Source organism: Glossina fuscipes, unplaced genomic scaffold (assembly GCF_014805625.2).
Source record: "Glossina fuscipes isolate IAEA_lab_2018 unplaced genomic scaffold, Yale_Gfus_2 3, whole genome shotgun sequence".
NCBI classification, from domain to species: Eukaryota; Metazoa; Arthropoda; class Insecta; order Diptera; family Glossinidae; genus Glossina; species Glossina fuscipes.
In genome coordinates, this window is record NW_023998417.1 from 15,204,779 (window position 1) to 15,227,160 (window position 22,382).

The window sequence follows — 22,382 nt, forward strand, 5'->3', positions numbered from 1 at the left end:
TTTACAAGGAGGACCGTAACGCCTGTGAATTAGCCTTTGTAATATTTTTACGTAGATGGTTTTATGTAGATGGTTGTAATGTTTATATTGGTTTCAAAATCCTTTGTATTGTTTTGCATACAAATTGATTTTATGTTTAACCGTTTGTAACGTAACGTTTAAACATGTTCGTACATATTGAGCAGACGATTATGCCGAAAGCGTTCTTACGTAGGGGAAGAGTGCGGGAATTGTTAGACGCAAGCCATTTTGCTATTTCTGTTCAACCTCAATGACCTACTTTGGTTATGTTGGAAGCACAAGGTTTTATCATATCAGCGAAAGCGATTCATTTCTCTCACTCTGCTTCTTTAAGTTTTATACGATTTTTCTTTTAATTTTGCCCTCGCAATCGTTTAGCCTTTCACATGTTCCGTCCCCTGGAAAAGCATTTAAACCTTTTTTGCTTTAATTTTTTTTTTTCGTTTAGCAGTTCGTGTCAGTTAGTTGCTCGGTACCGTACACAGCTATAGCTTATCAATTTACTGTAAGCATTTGGAACAGGTTTTGCTTTAATTTCATTTATTTTGCTTTTGTTTTACGGTTTCTTGTTTCCTTTTTTATATTCTACGTTTGTGTTCGCCTTGCTTCTTAACATTAATTTCCTTTTGAAATCTTGCCTTTGTGGTTGATGTTAACGTAGCCCAGAGTCTCTATGTGCATTGGTTTACATGTTATTTACGCATTTGTAAATTGGCTTTGAGCCAGATTGAGCTTTGTTCACTTGCTTCCTCCGTCAGATGCTAAGCAGAAAAAAATCTTTGAAAGCACAAGAATATACTACGTATTTCCTTTAATTGATATCCTAGAGCAAAAACAAATACGTATTTAATTCTCAAAAATCATTAAAGGTCAAAAAAATAAATCAAAATTCAGTCGTTTTTCTAACAAATTGAAACATGCGTTTTTTGTAAAACTTCAAACTCATTTAGAAAATATTAATTGGCATTATTTAATTTAAATAAATACCCAGGAGCTGCTCCAAAAAAATTCAAAATTCTACGCAAACAATAGTTTGGAGTTTTAATCCGTAATTACGTTCAACCCTCTCTCTGTTTGAGTTCTCGTTCATGTTAAATAAATAATTAACATGAAATATTTATTGACAAATGCTTGCATAAATAAATAATTGTTATAATCGCTTAGCACTGAAAGCGAAACATCCATCTCCAAATATCTTTCTACCCATAACCCTTACTTAGATGGATAGGTGTCACCTTTTCCATGTGAAACCTTATTAAAGCACTAATCTTGTTTTATGCTGTTTAGTCAATACAGTTGTTTACTTTTGCTTATAACTATAGATGTATTCATTTATGTATATATATATATATATACATATATAAATCGTTTAATATCAATATATTATATACACTATTATGTCAAGTTTTATTTAAAAATACGAGTAATTAATTATTTATTATTGTTTACTCAGAGGATTAATGGTAATAGAAAATTGATTTATTACATAAGCATTCACATACATCCGAATGATTGCTTGCATAAGCAGTCCAAGTGTTGCGTGCCTGTTCGCTAGGACACTAGAGCCATAACTAAAACCAAACTAATTCTATGGTAAAGCTATGGCTTATAGTCGGACTAAAGCTACAAAGATATCGAATTAATGCTTTACACAATTTCAGTAATGACTATTAAATTACCGACCACTCAAATATTCACGGCTCGAAATGAATTTGTGATAAAAAGTGCATGCACAAAAGCATAAGCAGAATATTAAGTCAAATAAACGTTCGCTATACACATATGTTATATATATATTTTTTTTCATCAAATGTTTGCATCGAGAGTGTTAAATTATTCGTAGAAAGAAGCTTCGGAAACTCAAAAGAGAATGTATTATTGCGATCAGCACAACCGCCGGAAGCGACTTACTCGACTATTTCCGTTCGTATGTACATCTATTGGTTGAAATCGCTTTTATTTGCTTAGATGTTTAGATGAGTAAGTATTGCCTTTGTCTCATCTTTCATGGACCCCTTTTTTCAACATTGAGATTGGCAAGCTTGACTTAAGTGAAAAGACTAATCATTATTTGCTTGGACACCTACTTCGGAACATTCAAGGAACGGCCACTAAAAACCTGTACAATATACTCTGATAAGGTAATAGTGAATTTCATGTGTATGTATATTTTATGCACATATGTGTACATATGTATATGCATTCGGTGAAGTATGCATATATGACACGGCTATGCAAAGAGTGTTAAATAATTTACATGACTTCACGTGCTTTTTGTCATGCGTGCGTGTGTGTGTGTAGTTTCTCTTGCATTAAAAGCTGCAATAAAGTCATAATAATTTTCTAAAGTTTTTAAAACATGTTAACAACGGAAATTTTGGCATGTCCTTAATTTTCGGCCAACTGTACTTTCCTGATTAAAATTTGACATTAAAAAGGCGTCATAAAGAACTTTTACCTTTTTTCATATAAAGGTTGAAATATTTCGCTAAGCCCACCAAACCGTATGGCGTTTGTGATATACTTTCAATATAATTTTGCGAAATAATTTACACTCGTTTATCTACTTTAGCGTTATGAAGTTCAAACATCTATAAATGAACAACACCTATTGGATGTACTAGCTGTCTATATGACCTTTTTTGACTCTGGCACGATGAATGCTCAACACACTGAAATTAACAGACTTTTTTGTTTTTTCAATTAACTAACACCTCGTAACAGGACAGAACACTTAATTCTTGATAAAAGACAGCGGGAGATTTTATGTTTGGACATCTCCCACTTTTTGGCATCGAATATTGTGTGCAGGGACCATTGTGACATGTTAAGTTCAGAACTCATGGTTTCCAGAGAACTAATTCATTCAAAAGGGGAAGTCTTAGTTTCACATGAGGGAAGAAAAGAACAAAAAAAAGAAGATGCTACAAGGCTCACATTTCTAACCTTCATATTATGAAAGGTCGAATTGCACACCGCAAACCAGTAGATAGACTTTACCAACTTACTTCCGACAAGCACGACCTCGCAACGCAAACTTACATATTGCAGATATCAACTGTTTTTTGGTGTTTTAAATAGTAAACGAAACTATAATGACTGGAATTAAATCAATCAAATCAAGGATTAGGTGTAACTTTGGTTTCGCGGCCGTTGTGTTGGCAGTGTAACGTATGCGTCAAGGTCGCCCGTAAAATTAAGGTTCAAAGAAGTCTTCTAACCGCCGTCAGTAAAGTCTTTAGAAAACAATTGAAAAAAAGAGTTCGTCGAGAGTTGTTTCGAAGTTCGCGACGAACGTTTTGCGTTACGTGCAACAAGAACGCTACAACTGATTTAAGCCTTACGGTGGAATTGCATTTTTCAAAGGTGAGCATATCCTTGATGTTAGACCCCAGAATGGTACGCCGATATTGTCGAGTGCGAAATTTGATTAAAAATTCCAAATTCACTTATCAGAATATTTCTGCCATATTGTTACGTATGTAGCCAGCGACTTTGTTTGGTTGCGGTTTGTCCATTTAATCAAAGTGTTTTTTTTTTAGGTTTATCTCTAATCAGGCTTTTATATAATTACGCTTTTATATAATTATGCGTAATTACATATAACTTTCCGGGTTTTGTTTTTAAAATCTCTACTGCTGCATAATTCCACCATTAAATAGCTGCACCTTTTTTTTTTTTGAAATTTTTTGTTTAATTATTATTAATAACCTATTACAACTAATACGAAAGGCTCGAATGAATCCACATTGCGCAGCGAAAAACTAAACAAACATATGCTGAGCAATAATAGTTTTTTGATAGGTTTTTTAAACATTATAATCAACAATTTAATCTGCGGTCATTTATTAAATAAATGTTAAATCAAAACTAATACAATATAATATGACGATTATAATTTTTGGTTTATTTGGAGAAAAAACGTGCACATAGGTTCATTAAAACGGCTGTAAACGCGTTTTAATTTCTGATTAAGTTAAATACACTGGAGTGCGTTATATTTAAAAACTAATTTTCAACCCAAAGGTATACGTAAGAATTAAAAAAACAGAGTAGATATTATATTCGGCTTAGTCAGTTTTTTGTTGTTTTTAATGCAAAAACATAGAAATGCAAGAAAATGTCTTTGAATTCCAATGACCATTACTTGGCGAAGAATGGAATGAATATATCGTAAAGGTGCAGGCAATATATTGATGCAATGTAATGATGGCAGCAAAACAATTGAATAAACCTACATCCGGTCCTTGACAACTACGGCAAGATAATACAACATAATTAGCTTCTATACAGTTGGCGAACGCAGGAGTATACATAATACAATTAACACGAATTTCTGAGTAGGCCTAAACTTCTGTGCTTCTATTCATTCCCTCAAAGCCATGCAAATTAAAAAAAAAAAAAGTGTAGAAGCTATCTTACTAAATATGCAGACCATTCCTCCTAAAAGGACTTTTAATTTTCAGTGAGTAAACAATTTCTAACGACATGTATGAAAAAAAAATTTTTTATTTACAAATCCATTCCAAATAAACTTTTATGAAACGTTTTGTCTCCGCCGTTTCGCCCTTTTTATTTGATTTGTTTTCGCGTTTCTTCTTTTTGGCATTCAAGACGAATAACGAGCAACGAGAGCATAAGAGATAGTGCCACATAAATAAAATAAATGAATGATTATTGTCTGTCCCTACCATCGCGACTGAAAGACGTTTAAAATACACGTAATTCACCCTCTAACTTCAACTTGAGTGTCGAAACTGTTTTGTTATTCAAGTGAAGCAAGAACGTATGCTCCCCGAGCTATGCTAATGCTTAGATAGAACCCGAAAAAAATGCATCTATAATGGAAAATGACCGAACTCATAAATTGTACCGATAACGATGGCCAGCCAGTGCGTTTGTGTGTAGTCACGTGCTTAGCGAAACATAAAATATTTAAAATTTTATTATCTGTTCTCCATAAAAACAAACCATTTATTTAGATGGTTAACTACAACTCTGATTGAGACGTGTGACGGTGTGTGTCTCTTCTGATTATCGTAGAGGATAAATACTATATAAAATTCACAAGCCCCAAAAAATGACTAACACGAGCACACGCATTTATATGCACATGTCCTAATATATAACTTAAAATCCCTAACGGAAACTACGATAACATATGCGTTCGTTGTCAATTTTAACCATCTGTCACGGTCGAATCGGTTTTAAAGCATAGAATATATGAAAGTTTTTTGTTTACGGAGTTACATATCAGTAATACGTGCACGCAACCTGCGGCAAACGATATAGCTTCCAACGTAAATTTGTTGTTCAGCAATGGACAACGCGTATTGGAAAACGTCATAGTTGTCGCGCTGCATTGATGTAAAATATTCTTTTGTATTGATTATTAACAATCACAGACCGTATCAGTTTCTCATCGATTCCTCCCCCCTTCGCGCTCACTCATTCTCGTTTTCTGCAAGCAGTATTTTTCCATTCTTTTCATTCTTTTTGATGCATTGTTCATAATATGCCATTTTCCGCTTATGAAGGACGAGATGAATTTAATTGATAAATGGATACACATGTACATAAGCATATACATATCATATGAGTGCACAAAAAATTTTTAAACATTTTCCGAAAACATTTCAAACTGGTACAATTCTCCCCCTCCCTTTCGCTATCGATAATGTCAACTTACAAACGGTATAGTTTATAGTAAGCCATGGATGGCCGCGCCGTCGTAATTCAATTTTATGGTACTAGTAATATTTAAAAATCATCAACTTTGTTCCGTTAGATTGAAATTTATTTACGTATCAGTCGTTTCTGCATGCATTGCATTGCTTTGACATTGAAGCCATACTAGTTGTGTACTGCCGTAGTATCTCCTTAAGCTTAAAACTCATCTGAAATTGGAATTTGGGATTCGCTAGTAAACGAACAAATGATTGGAATCACATATCGAATGAAAGCCAGATTAATGATGACAAAAATGAAGATATTATCCCTGTCAACGGTACTGAAGTATCTTGTGTATTGATTTTCATACTTCTTTGAGTCTTTCGTTCAGCTGCAGAGTGGTTGATATATGATCGCACAAAAATTCACTAATAATTACCAATCGTTTCAGTCATAGACGAGACTTAGTAAATGTTGACAATACTAGGAAAAGATCCAAAAATGAACGCCATCGTTCGTGCACGTAATGCACATAATATGTAAAACAAATTTTAAATTGTTTAAAACTTACATACTGATTGAGAACTCTCATACATAAGTCGTATTACATTTCATAGAGCAACAAATTAAAAATCTTTCGTGTCTCCGAATGTATATCGTATGTCTGTGTACTCATTAGAAAATCTGTATAAGTTTTTAGTTTTTAAATTTCATTAAACTGAGTGAACTAACCTCTAAAATGCTACGTTCATAGCTTTAGAAAGGATCATTAAAACTTCATCACAAATTCTAAGAGAATATTTCTTCTCTGCATATTTCATTGTCGTAGAAGCGTTCCTATCTATTAGTCTAATAAAAATAAAAAGTGAATTAAATGAAAAATAAGTAAAAAATACGTATCAGTCAGGCAAGGATGACCACTAGATACTTTACATCACTTTGTCTGAGACAATTCTTCATTTATTTTTGTCACACTTTCTATTGCAATCTTGATGTGAGATGGTTTCAAAAAAAGAGTAGAATTACCCAAGCAGCCCAAGTTTGCTGCGGTACATTTCTAAATCAAATTAAATTTGAAATTTTGATATTTTCACACGACAACTTTTTCAAAAGAAGACGTTCCATAGGTAGTGGTCGCAAATGGTTTATCAGACAAACGGAGATAAAAGCGTCAATGCAACTATATACTGCCTGACTGAAATCATTCTTGGGATTAGGCATGCAACGGCACCATCTTAAAATAGCCTGCAGTACAAATAATGTAAAAGCATTCGTTTGGGATTCCATCCTGATTATGTTGTGTTGACGGTTGACTGTATTCGTTCGTTTAATCAATGCGCCTTGAAGAGAAATGCTATCATTACAAGATAAAATGGTATCGTAATCCTATGAGTTTAGTGAAACATTGAAAATATCTCATTTTCCGATTAACATGCGGTGGGTGGAAAATTTCGTCTCAGCTTACAGTTACATTTTGAACTTGTAACTGTAACTGTATGGAATCCGCCAAATACGCTGCTGAAGATCACATACCATTTATAAAGTCCATGCAATCGCTGAAACCTATCTCTAAATTTAATAAACTTTTCCCTTATTGATATAGAAACGCATTACAGGTGAAATTGATTTGTCCTGACCGAGAGCAGAGTCATAGACAAGATATGTACATTAGCCAATGCTTGATAGCACATACATTATTAAGCTTATTGTGTTGGAAAATCTCTTTCTGTTAAGAACATCTTAAAATATTTGAGTACACCGGGACGTATGGGAAACCTAGCTGCCTGCGTATGGGAATGTAAGCTTAAGATGTCGAGAAATCTTTTTCTGCTGAAAATTAACATATTTGAATACACCAGAGCGTATGGGAAATCTAGCTGATTAGTTTGACTTATTCTAATGACGAGCTTTAAAGATTAGTGATTAATAGCGTTTTTCAGCCAGCAACAATTGCTTGTTCCTCAAACGAGGTAACATGACTTGGTTGGCTTCGAAATTTTTCGTGCCTTTGCGTAGGTAGGGGTGCACAAGGTTTGCGATGTTATTCGAAAGATCTATACTTCGAATGGATTCTTCTTGTGTTACATGGGAGTCGATAAATTTAATATTTCCTCTATTGGCATATGCAACAACGTCAAAGTGAATATCTATTATTTATCTCCGTATTTTTTTATATAGCTGTACGTGTGTAAAACCCTGTAGAATGCGCAAAATGTTTTTAAAGATTATGATCAAATAAATTCATGCTCTACCTGTTAAGAATGACGTTATTTCGTACGAAAATCTATGTTATGAAAGCAAATACATTGTTGGGAAAAAAAATATCGAAACTCATGTTATTTTTACAAATTTTTCGTCATAACATGCATTTGTATGCGAGAGCATGTTAACAAAATATTTATGTATACGTGTAAATAATATTAAAAATTTATTTATAACAAAACGGATATACAATAAAAATTGATCTGAATATAAGTGAAAAAAGGGGTTTTTTTTTTTGGTTTTTGTTTATTTGTTGTTCCTTGTCGGGTAGTTCGCCAAATGCGTTTCGCATAGAGTCTACAGCAATTGTGAAGTGGATTAATTGACATCCATGTTTAGTAAACACTACACTATGGAAATGACAAACATTACCTACCAACAAATCGTAACAGTGTCCGAAGTTTCAAGTCTCACTTGTTTTTATCGCACAGACAGACAGTGATGTGGTCAATTATTCAATGTCTGAAATTTAGTTATTTAGCCATAGTTATAAGGCTATCTATTCAACCCCTCTATGTCAACCACAATTATTTAATTAGGTTACTGCGTACTAGCACTTTTCCCTCCTATTTTTGAATATTAATTAATTCAATACGATAATCAAATATTTAACACCATATGCTATCTAACTCATGATAAAAACTTTGTTTGTCGTTTATCATATGCAATACACACTTCAGTATCATACCACACATCTAAGTCTGTGTAATGTGCAGCGATGCATTAATTGCATAACAAAATGTCATTATATCTGTCAACAAAAATTGATGGTTTATTGGCAATTAATACAAACTGCGAAAAAATATAATATAAATATTTTTATATATTTATGACGTCTTCAATTACAATGGAATTAAGTTTACACACACACACACAACTGCACTTCTCTGTGCATTGCCTATGCTTTTTGCGAATAGACGTAAAAGGTGAGAGTTACGCTTGTCAATCTATGATTTCTAACATGCAAAAGCAGGCACACGGATAAGATTCTTTGGCGATTGGTGCGAGGTTTGTGTTGGACTATACAATTTGTTAGTCGCAGATTAAGTTACAAAATATGCCTGATATGGCTGTAAATATGCTTAAAATAATTACAAAAATAAAAAGAGGAATATTATGTAACATAAATAATTTGAAATTTTGATTATGTACACACATATATCAACAGTTTTGTGAACCCAATCGCTTTCACTACTAACGGAGTCAAGTAGTTGCAGTATATCTTCGAAATTTTGGGAAATTTTACGAATTATTTATCTGAAGGAATTACTTTTGTAGAGTTGCCTTGCTAAGCGAACATGAAATGTGTACCTTGTTCTTTAAACTCGATGGAATCGAAGCCTAAACCTACAGCAACCTAAGTGACATTTCGAATAGTCACTTGCAACGTCGGAGAAACATCGGCAATCGCCTTTATGTACGCTTTTTGGGGTCGTCAATGGTTGCTTTGGTCTCTGAAGGCAGAATATTAAAATCAAAACAAATGAAATCTTTCGATGATGTATATCGCAGTAACTTCAATTCAGGTAATGATGTATGTAGAACTTTAGCTTTAACAATTAAATCCTCTCTGCATTCATCGTCTTTCCAATCTTGCATACAGTATCGAACAGTAAATAATTTACGCTTATTCCGTTTGCACCTCTGTTCGCGTACCTGTGTTTATGAAAAATACAGTGACGTGAAAGCTGCTACACAAACCGAAAAGATTGCGCAATCGTTTCACCAATAATTTATTCTCTAATTTTAATAATAATTTTAAACAGAGGGAGGATACGGCTACAACCTATATATCACCTGCACATCAATAATATCAGAATATAAATGAAATTTTCGTGCGCAAATTTATCCATTGATGATGTAGAAAAGTTGTATTGTTGGTTTGCCGTTTTTGTCAAAAGCATCCTTTTCAATGGCATGTAGAAGAGTGCTTACTAAATTCAGCAACCGATTTAAAGGATAAAGCAAATATTTGAAAAATAAAGTTGTAATGCGGAGAAATATTTATGACGCAAATAAAAAGCAAACAAATTGACAAAGCCATCATCAAATGAAAATACGAGTATGTTACTTTCCAGGTGTTTTGTTTTTTTTTTTTTTTGGCGTTTCGTTAAAAAAAGAAATATACATATAAAACGAAATCTTAATTAGATAGAGGACACAAAGATCAAAGTAAGTGTACAAATCTGTTGGTAAACGCATTAAAAGGGAAAAATAAAAATTTCCAAACTATGATAAAATGAAATAAACGTTGATGTATGAACTGATAGGCATGGCATGTAGTTATGATATCAATTTATGTATGTATGTATGCATGTTTGTGCGTATTTTCTGTTTCAATTTGAGCTTCTTTTTTTTTTCTTTCTTTTTTAATTTGTATATATTTAGTGGAATAAGCAATATTGCTCAACAAGCGCGATTTACCTATGTCGTACTTAAACTGATTTAACCTTAGATTTTGTCATTATGAGTCGAAAATTAATTTGTTGTTAACAATTATCGGTTGCCAAGCTTATGCATGTTTGCGATGGCTTAGGGGTTCACTTGCAATTTGGTCCTGTATCGGTTGTGGGCGTGGCTCTATGCTAATTGTGTACATGCTTTTTTGTTTTTTCTTTCTTTTTTTTTTCCTCCTTATTTGTTTTATTGTACTTATACTAAGTTTTATTATTAAATAATTTTAAAATTTACTTAAGAGTCAATTGAACTCGACTGCCATTTTGTTTTAGTTGAGTTTCTTGTATAAGTGGAATAAATAAATAAATAAAATAAAAAAATACCATGAGAGTCATGAGAGAGGAAAAAGTGTGCACTTACCGAATATGCGCCCGGCGAGACTGTACGGTGTTGTGACTAATATTATAAAACCAGCCATGAAGCCATAAATGATCAAACCTATATGAGTTTTGTATTTGGCCGATATACGTAGTGCCATTTTTATTTATTTATTTATGTTTTTTTAGTTACGAATCTTTAACACACCCACCCATGCAATTATTATTACTTTTTTTATTAAAACTTTTTTTTTTGAATTTTTTTGAGCCGAACAAATTTTTTCTATTTTATGCACAATTTGTTATCCTTTTTTTTATACTTTTTCTATTAGTTGTATTCATTCATATGAACAGATGATCTTTCGGGGATACGTAAAACGGCGCGAGAATGTTTACATTATATATTTTTCTTTTTTAGTTGTATTTCGGTGGTATTTGGGTTTCGCGAAATTTGTTTCTATTGTTCGAGTTTTGCGAGTTATTTTATTTATTTGTTATTATTTTTTCTTTACTTATCTATTTATATTCTGGCGGTGAGTGTGGTGGCGTTGATAAGTATTCTCTTTTAATGTATTTTTATTTTTTTTAATTTTTAAATGCTTTGTTGTTGGTTTTTCCTTTGAAAATTGTGTTCCATAGTCTAACACGAGATAGATTTGAATTTGTTATTCAACAATTTTACTATCTTTGTGTTTGTACTTTCATTGTTAATCTTTTTGTGTACGTCGTTATTGCTGGTAGTGCTGGCGAATATTTTTTGTCGCGAAAATTCATGATTTGATTTATTTTTACTTTCAACCATACATTTCTGTCTCGTTGTAATAACAAGCGTATGAAAAATTGTTCATTTTTTTTCGCACAGCCAATGATCTCCATCATATTTTCCATATTGCTGCATTGAGTTTACAATCAACAACAATCTGAAAGAATAAACATAAAACGAAAAATAAAATATTATTAAATTCATTTAATAATTTAATGATTTTTTGATTGTTATTTGTATTGAATTTTGGTTCGGAAACCTTTTAAAAGTCCCCCCGGAATATTGCAATAATTTTACAGCAAATGTTGAACAATTGAATTAAACGAGTCAATAGGATGTCTGACTACCTTCATGTGAATGAATACCGAGGATCATCTGCTCAGGATAACAATTACTGCCAAGTGTGGCGATCGCTTTAATAGTTGATATTAAATTAATTTATTACTTGTGCTTCATTCTAATTTTTGATGGGAAATGGGAAAAGTCTCTGCTAATTACTGTTCATTGAAAAGATAGATGCAGTTCTGTTGAGGTGCGCCATGAACTCGTTTGAACACATGTTCGCCTAAAACAAAAATTTGATTGATCCTTTTGCATATGAGAAGTTGTAGAGAGTCTTGTTTCTGATCTTGTCTTGTCATTGCACAGAGAGTCCCATGTCTTTTTTTCTCTTTCTCGTAGCATAACACCACTAACTTAATCTAAGGGGGAAAAGACGGTGAACACCGTATAGGAAGATTTGACGTGGCTTCAATAATTGGACTTATAACCACATTGTATGCATACAATCTGTGCAGATCTCATGACGTATTAGAGCCCAAAAGGTTGATACTATAACTAAAACATATGTTTAGCTTAAGTTTTATTCATTCTTGGAATGACATCATAAAATATTTATTTTTATATTCATTACAACGGAAACAGACCCAAATCTCGTCGGTTTCTTTGCAATAATTAGACTAATGAAGCATTCCTATTCCTTATCCGTCAAGGTTTTCATCTCATCTAATGAAGCTTATCTATCGATTATAGAATATTTTGGAGAATATTTTGGAGAGAGCTAAAGGAAGACCGTTATACTTTTGGAGAGCATAGACAAGTAAATGGGTAGGTAAAGTAACTTTCGAGAACAAGTTTATCTACATTTTCCCCGCCATCTTACAAATTTTATGTATGTATAAATGAACTCAAGTGTACACGGTTCACAAAAACTCAATTCAAAAATGGCTTCAATCGAGCCAAGCAGTAAAACGTTTACATGACGATAGATAGGGAAGTTATCTTCCTTGTGTACGTATTGAAATCTTCATTTTACGTTTCCTGGAAAACTAATACGAATATGCATAATCCACAAAAAAATATTGTAACAAAATTTGAATGGAGAAAACAGCTTACTTTGGTTTTGTAATTGCAAGTCTTTTGCAATTCTATAATCCTATGACGACATGACTTTTCCATTTGAGTTAATGCAGTGAATGCACATACATATGACTACATATTGTGCACATGCGGTATGTACACTTAGAAATTATATCCGATATTGAATTTTTAATATAAATCTTTGATTCGATAGCATAAAATAACTGACGGCTTCAACGTGAAACAAAAATTAAGTTGAAATGTAGCCGTAATTAGTAAACAATCGCTAACGGAATACGTTCAAAATTTTTTAAAGTGTATATAAGTTAATGCGAAGGATTGTGTATGTGTGTGCACAAACGAGATTTTTAACATTATCTTCTTGTAATATCCTTATTTACATTTGTTGGATCGTTTCAGACGTTGTTATACATAAGCACCTAAACGATTTCATTCATAATATTGCAAATTTCCGCATTCCGATGCAACTTGAAATTTATTCAAAACTTTATTTATTTTCCAGTTTTTATTCAATTTTTTGTTGCTTTAGCTTACGCCGTCATGCGTTGCATGACTTGCAAAGAAGAAAAGCTCGCAAGAAGCCTTAAATGCAAGACTCAAAGTTTAATTTCTTGAGATACGTACTTCTATTAAATAAAAATAGTTGCTTTTTATATATAGAATTAACGAATTTTGTTTAATTTAATCAAAAAGGAAAACCAAAACTCATTCATTGCGAGCGGGGAAATGTGCATGAAATTAAATTCGGGAGAATTTTGCTGCCGAAATTTATTTCCCGCAATCACCTTCGTTCAGAATTAGATTTCAATCTATTAGTATATGTGTGCTTTCGCGAGTTTCATGTTCGGACTAATTTTCTTTTTTAATCGCTTTTTTTTTTATAATTAAATTTGATTTTTTGCAGATGAAGAACTACTCGATGAAATAATCAAATGTGAACGACTACGTCACTTGAAATGAAAATGAATGATGGTCTTAAAAGAGTAATCATTTCATATAAAAAAAAAAAAAAATTAAATCAAGTAGAACGAAAAAAAGAGTTGTACCCGGTCCAGTATGAATTTTCCAACTCTCCAACTGATAGCGCATTTTTCCCGACATTATAAAAAATATAAAATAATTGAAGGGATATAAATATTAAACATTGCAGATGCTTCAATAATTGCTCAACAGATTTATAAGAGCTCTGTAAATGTACCCTGTTACGTAAAAGTGAATAGCGTTGAACAAGCGACGTAGACGCTTTGGGCGCATCAGATCGCCACATCTGCAATTATCAAATCTTACTTGGTGGTAAGCGGATACAGAAGCGGCTTAAAATAAATGTTTTTGGACTGCAAGAGATGCAGTCGAAAAGAAAGAATATAAGACAAAACTTTTCAATTTTTGGCATCCGTCAAAGAACGGCTTGCTCTTATTAATGCGGAGGATAACTCTTGTGGAGAAATACCGTTTTAAACTTATCGTAATGCAACTCTTGCTTGCTTTTAATATTAATGATATTTTCCTTAACGTTTCTAACCCACATTTTCATCTCTATAATTCAACTTTTTTTTTTCAAAGTATGATAATTAAAATGTTTTCTCATTTTTTTGTTGTTTGATATACTTTTTTCGCTTTGCATAAATAGCAAGTTTTTAATTTTTCGCCATTTTCCTTTTCTCCCTAGATATGGAATTGTTATTCTACATAATACCATCATCAAAATATTCTAATTTAAACTGAAATTAATGCGAATTAGCGTTTAATTTTAATGCATCACATTATTAAAATACTTAGAATATATTATCAACACATGCACAGGAACGACAAACACCCAATTATACGGAAGCAGGAATACTCCTGAAAATATGAATTTGCGTTTGTATGCTAAAAGCACAAACATTTGTATATCTTTCTGAGCGTACATATATGTGTGTGTGTGTGTATAAGTTTTAGTACGGTACATCCAGAGTTTTATTTAGTTTCTTTTCATTTCACTTTTAAACGGTAAGCTCTATAAATGCTTGCATGAATTGCATGATTTCGTACGTACGTTAAGTGAAGACGTACAAAGCTACTTAACGCCAGACGTATGAAAGCATATGAGTTCTTACTCTTTAAGAGTTTTTCACATTTAACATATGAATACATATGAATAACTGCTCTCCTAATAGGTGAAATTATGTTAAATACGAGTTCTCGGAATGTATTTTCTCATATTCATACATTTATTCAGCTTAGTTTTAGATTTAAAGGTTTAGCAATGCGTTAAAGTAGAATAGCAAAACAGTTACTTTCAAAAGTAATGTTTTATTAAATATGCACGTGTCGGTCGATAAGTTGATTGGGAAAGAAAGAAGTAATTCTTTTGTTCTTTTGTTTGTTAAGCGAGGAAAAGGAGGCAAATATCATCGTGTCACATGCGATACGATGGGTACCCGAAACAAGTTCCCATCGATTGCAATTCACCACAGATGACAACCAATCGCATGAGGTTAGTAAGAGGCACTTGAAAACACATGTCCACTTGATTTTTCAAAAAATCGGAATATACTAGATCTTCGGCTCCGCAGAAGCGTAGATCGATCAACTCTTGCTACTGCATACCGGCCTGACAATCGACAACGCTTAGCGAATTAAGAGAAAAAGAAAGGCGGAATGTCAAGTCATTCTCCGTGATTCAAAGCAAGCTGCGCGGCAGACGTATTTTATTTACTGTTGGAAAGATTGGTATCCACGTGCGAGAAACCAACCTGTAAAACACACCCACGAATTTCAAAGAGAAAATTGGCTCCTAATGCATCCGAAATTACGTCAATCATAGTAGAGGAAATCCTATCAAAACTGACGCGGAAACAATGTTAAAGTTTTAAGTTTTTTATTTACGCAACTGGTTGTTAATAGCATATATATGTAGAATACTCAAGAGACGAGAAAATCGTAATTGTCCCCGAAACAATAATGCGACGGACAAGCATTTGATCATTTGGTGGCATTTATCCATCTATTATTTGCCTTATATTTGTCAGAGAATCGTCGTTTACATGGAGTTCTCGACTTTAGACAAAAGTAATAAAAATGAAGACAATTTCTCATTTTTTTTTCCCCCCCTAAAGTGGAAAAGGGAAAAGTTGAAAGTCAGTGGTGTGTGTTACGTACGTTGGACTGCAAAAAAATAAAAGCATTTTGAAAAACTTAAATCACTTGATATATGTGGGTAAACAAGTTTAACTGTTTAGATACATACACAGAATGTCTTTTTTTTTTGCTTTTTTATAAATACTTGGAAATCTAAATACTGCCGTATGTACTTTGTTTCATAAATAAAACTATAAAAGTATGGAAAAGTGTATGCATGTGTGTATAAGAGATACACTTACAATTATAACAGTGTTGGCGGTGAGTGTTGAAAACAAGAGTTTCCACTTAAAACAGCCGGAAATTACACACAACCAACTACATTGTTATAATTGTATGAGTGCGTATAAGTATGCATTTTTTTCATTTTTTTTTTTTTCACTTATTTTTTTTTTAAACGGTAACTTTCGCAAAAACATAAATTGTGTGCGCATTTATACGTAAACACGAAATAAGTTAAGTGCACGAATATGAAAGTAAAAGAAGCTTAAACCTCTTTATGCCCTTTGTAGTATTTAAGAGTTAAATATTATTTTTTATTATCACATGTGTGAGGCGGAGCGAAACCCTCTAAATTAAGTTGGAATTTCACAATTTACTCGGTTAATATTAATTTTAAAAGCAGGCTTTCTTCGTTCTTCAAGTTTCCTTCTGAAGTAAAAAAAACAAATTCATAAAATTTTTAATGTAAAAAAAAAAAGAAAACATTTTTTTTATTCTTCATGATTTACGTTACAATTGAGTGACGATAATGATTGCAAAATCGCAAAACCTCCTATAATAGAAGCAGAGAGGGAGCGAAAGGAAGAGAGAGAAAAATTCATTCAACACATAGCAATGACCGATTATATATATATATATATATATATATATATATATATATATATATATATACGCATACATTTATATATAAAGAAAAAGAGAAAGACTTGAGTTCATATGACAAGTACAAGTCTTAGTGAAACATGACATAAAAATGAAATGAAAAAAAGAAAATGAGAAAAGAAAACAAAACTCGGGAGATGATATAACAAAATGGGGATAAGATAAGCGAGCGAGCAAACAGTTTTTCTCTTTCTTCTTTCTCTGCTTTTTGTTATTCTAGGCAGTTTTTATGTGTGCACTTAATACGGTTGCAATCGTCTCGAGGGAAATGGTTTCGTGTTAAATAGAAACATATACATGTATGTATGCATGTTTGTACATGCATGTTCGTCATAAGAAAATAAACATGTAGTTGTAGAAGACCATCAGTTAGAAAAATAAACGTTTTAAGTTTACTTCCGTAAATATAAACAGTACATTAACACTTTGATATGTGTACTTACACGGACATTTGCTGTCTGTGCGCGAGTGTATGCATCATGCATGATATTATGCAGGCTAAGTGACTGCTATTAAGTACAATGAACATTTAAAAGCAGTTTAAAGGTGAAGTTTGCCAAATGTGAAATTAAACCTTTTCTCTTATCTCCTTACGTTATTCATGCTTTTTTTTTAGCTACTCATCTCCATTGTAAATAGAATATTCGAACTTATCTATGTTATAATGGAACGAAGAAGACATAAAAAGTTATTTTGGTCGTGAGTTACGAAGCTTACACAACAAGAACCCGGCACTTTAGTCTCATCTGACGTGCCTTCGTCTCTTGGCTCCTCTTCAGCCGTTTATACTCTCTCTTTTTTCATGCAGTGGCTAAGAATATGTGTGTAGGGCAAAGACAAGCGAGACACATTTTCAATTTGATTAAAACAATCTTTTGTGTTTGTGAAACCGTTTACATTATCAGGAAATTTATTCTTTCTTTTTCATGTCGTCGTCTTGTCGGTCGACATTATCATGGACATCTCTCTGTGTGATCGCACGCGGAAGCTTAAAAGGGAAAGCTCCATCAAATGCCAGAAAAGGTAAAACTATCTTTTAGAAAACACGATAAGTAATAATTTTTACGTCTGACACTTTCAAGCGCGAGTGGCGCATATTTAAAAAAATGAAAGTTCTTTGCCTAAAGATGCTTGCAAAGGTACATAAACTTTGTCGTTGTTTCTGAACTATGAGCGAATTCAGAATACTTTCGTATAAGCAAATTCTCATGTAAAATTTCAGCTGCTAGAGGCAACACTTCATTCAACATGACTAATTAGAGTGAGCGTTCTGATGAGTTCTGAGAACAATAGAGAAACAAAACCTAGTATAACAGAGATTTTGTCGTTGCTTTCACATCAATTTTTGGCGTAATTTGTAAAATCTATACAGATAAGTAATGCATTCTTACAGGTGGGATTAAGATTGTGGGCTTTAATATCATTAAAAAAGTCTTGATCTTCAAGATCAGAAAAATATGCAACAATTCTACAACCATTGTTAAAAACTTATCTTATGAAGTTAACAAATGCTTCTGAAAGATACTTCGTTTCTGCACACAGTTTCTGCGGAAGATGCTATCTTTTTAATCTCCGTGTTTAAAGTTGATTCTGCTGCTCCTACAAATTCCGATCACGAACAGTATCGTTCGCAAAAGGTTTAGATCGTATGACTTGTAATCTATTTCTCTGTCTTCGGTGAATTCGTCTGATCCTTGTGACTCAGCGTTAATTCTCCAAAAATATAACAAAAAGTTTTTCTTTCTTTAAATAAGCGTGAGACGGTTTTTGTTCTAAAGTAACACAAAACGAACCTTTGCAGACTCAGGACAGATAGGATCCACATCCACACTCTAAGAACTTTCAAGCCTGAAACGATTCTGTTTGTTCAAACATGAATTGTTGGCATTATGGGTAAACCATTATTTCCGGAAGACAAGTTTCTGAACTGGGGATCGTCCTTGCGAATTTCTCGCACACGTTTCCATTAGTTTTTAACAATTACATCTACAGAGCAACTAAATTAGGTTACAGCAAATAAGCCGATATGTAGTCGTTGGATGCTTATCGGTAAATGAACGTTAGTGCGTTGCAAAAATGCCCCGTCCGACTGGCAAAAGCCGATTTCATCTCTGAATTACATACCCGGATTACGTCTACATCTAAACTCGACAGGATTTATCAAAAGAGATATCCGTGGGTTCACGTGTGAACGCTGATTCGTTGTTCCATATGTTAAGAAACGTAATGAAAAGCACTTTATGCCGAATTGACTCCAATCAGTCCACGATGGCAAAGAAAAAAAGCTGGGAAAAACTACTTTTTTAATTGCCAGTTGTTATCGTTATGAAACGTGAAACTATTGCCTGCGGGCAGGTTAATGTGCTTTATGGCAAAGCTAAAGTAACCTATACTTTTATACCCAATAATTACGTTCGTCAATAACTATTTCTTTTCATATATAAACCGAACACTTCTGCAATGGTTTGGATGATATTTGCAGTCGTACTTCATAGACTTATTCATTATAAAACGAGAAAAGGTGAGACGAGATAATCAGTTATAACAAAGTAGTGGATTGTCTGCATAAAAAGATATTTTCGCTAAAATTTTCGCTTAACGAGAACTCATTATTAATTTTGTAAATTGTTTTAGCAACAATTAAATTTAGTTATAAAGGAGCCAGATGTGTGCATCACAGCATATTTTTTCCGCTTATTAAATAGCGCACCAAAACGTTTTTAACCGAAAGTAAAAAATATAAGAACTTGAAGTTTTCATTTAAAAATAGCAACAAAAACCGGAAAAACAAGAACAACATAAATAGTAAAACTTGTTAACTGTAAAGTTAACGCAGAACATAGATAAAGAGGCAACTAAGCAAACAAGCGGAAAATACGAAACCGGAAGCTATTCAAAACCAAAAAGCGTTGTTAAGGAAAACAAATCAAAAGCGAAAAAACAACAACATATGCAAGCATATCAGGCAACTGGAATAACACACATAACAAAAAACAACGTTAACTGATAATTTTCCGAAAATTTTAGTTTGAAAAGAAATTTTTGTGCGGTTAGACGCTTTATCTCTCTTTTAACGTATACGTCTGCTTATATGCGAGCGCTCGTTCTATGTGTGCGTGTATATATATTATGGCATAAGTAATGGACTGTGGTGTTTATACATGTAATCTGTAATGAAATATTATGAAAGGAAGAAAAAGTCTTCGCAAAAACAAAAACAAATTATTAATAATAGAAAATAAAAACAACGAGATAACAGAAAAATATACGACAATAAACAAAAAAGACAAGCGACATAATCTCTTGTAAAAAAAAAAAAAAAAATTAACGGAGAAAACAAAAACAGGAGCAAGCAATTGTGGAAGAATTATTATTATAAGGTCCTTATGTTTACAATAAATTTAGAGCAAAAGTGTAGAGGAAAACAGTGTTGATGCGGACAAGAAAAAACAAGAAGTGAAACCTTTATATTCGCCTTGAGACGCATCTTGGATATCCACAAAACCAATACTCGCAAAGTTGACATACATATTATGTGGTAGTGGCACTCGCTCAACCATTCCATCCTTCTTCGCGACTAGCCTTCTGATGGCCATTCTTAGAATTTATATGCGATCTCAGAACCCACTCGTCCACTCGTCTAGTCCTATGGGGATCTTGCAAGTATCTGAAGAACGTAATGCCAATAAAAGATTCGACCACATTGCAGCGATTAGACTAAACATCCACCTGTCTAGTCGAACTTAAACAAAAGAAGTTGTTAGCTCTTGCTCTACTGTCTAGTTCTAGAATTTAGATCTGTTTATAAACGCTATACCTTGCAACTTGACTTATGTTTTTTAGATCTTTTTAAGCTGCCTTGATGTGGATTCGTTACGTAAATTCAATTCTCTATCTGTTCAACTATATGATCAATTTAGTTTACCTCTTTTTCACCGAAGGTTCCTTCTTACAAAAATAAGAAATAAAGGAAGAAAAAAAATTTTAAAAACCAAAAGCAAAAATAATAATAATACAACACTTTTTAAAATACCGAAAAGAAAGAATAACGAAACAATGTGTGAAGAGATTTATTGATAAGAAAAAAAAAAGAAAAGGAAAACAAGGGAAAAAGAAAATATAAAAAATGATACCGAAAAGGACAGACGTACAAGCGTACATGCTTTAAAACAATCTAATTGAAACCGCTGTTGTTCTTATTTTGCACAAGAAAAGTGAGAAACGAAGGAAACTAAGAAAGAAGTAAAAAACTTATGTTGAAAGACTTTCATTTTACAGCAATCTTTTGGCATTATTTCGTGTTGTCAGATAAAAGGCAGGCAAAGAAGACAAACCAGATGGAAATAAAGTAAACTATTATTCCATACACGTACAATGGCCAACAAACAACAAAAGCAACTGCAACAATAAAAAGCACAGCAAACAAAATAAAAGTGGAATCGTACGCACATTTCTGTCAAAATTATGTATATTTAAAACTACAATAACAACAACAGTAGCAACGTCTAAGGAAAGAGTAAGAAAACCAATTTCAAGACACTTAGTAACAATTGTAAAGATTATAGTAATAGCAATGTTTGCTGCAACACCACTGGTGCTGTTGTACTATTAAAGCAAATGCACCAATTACTCATACAAACACCCACTTCAAGCTCATACAATACTAAAGACAAATATGTACCAATTTCCACGTACATGCTCAGACATATGGAGACACTTACTGCAGCAATTTGATAGAATAATAGTTGAAAACAAAAAAAAAAATAAATAAATAATAATAATATAAAGAAATAAATGCAATTGGAAGGAACATTTATTCCACCATAATTTTCTTGTGCTCCTTCCTCGCTCGGCTCACTAAGTTTTCGAGCGAAAAGGTTCCTCCATAAAAGGAAATGCAGAAACAGAAGATGAGAAAAGAACGATTTTGAAATTATGCGACCGTTTGTTTGTTAGTGCGCACGTTTCACGCATCACAGTACGATTGTCAATTCATTTAAATATCTCTATACACAAGGAAAGCAAAAAAATGTTGAGCAAACAAAACGCACGCACATGAACGAAAGGAACTAAAAAAAAATCTTAACAAAACACATACACATACTTACATAAATACGTATGCAAATACACTTATTTGTCGAACAAAGAAAGCTGCAAATATGCATGTGAATGCATGTGCAGTCGTATGCGATTCTATGCTCATTTCAGAGATGTGAAAACAAAGAGACAAGAACTTGCGTTGCTTAGCGCAGAAACTGGGTGCGGTGCAGATAATTAACTAAATATTAGCAGTGTTCTTGTCGAGTGCTGCGTTCTATACGGAACTCCAATAAAGAACTTGACGACAACGCTATAGAGCTTGTAAAGAACTATCATTTCTAACATGGCTTTCTTATGGCGAAAGCAGCAGTGGTTGCTTTACTTTCAAAATGAAACTAAAAAATGCAGAAATTTTCCGAAAGTGTGCTAGACTTGTGCTGGGGCCTTAAACCTAATTATTTCGATAG

The 22,382-nt window shown here is 32.9% G+C and overlaps 1 protein-coding gene across 6 annotated transcripts in view; it reads right to left on the reverse strand.

Moving 5' to 3' along the window:
* Positions 1-22,382, reverse strand: part of LOC119634370 (tyrosine-protein phosphatase 99A) — a 307,831-nt gene that overhangs the window by 144,881 nt on the left and 140,568 nt on the right. For all 6 annotated transcript variants that reach the window (XM_038028466.1, XM_038028462.1, XM_038028468.1 and 3 more), the window contains one exon: positions 10,771-11,647. In XM_038028466.1, coding sequence (XP_037884394.1) covers positions 10,771-10,888 — 118 coding nt within the window. In that variant the 5' untranslated portion in view covers positions 10,889-11,647. The remainder of the gene's footprint in view (positions 1-10,770; positions 11,648-22,382) is intronic.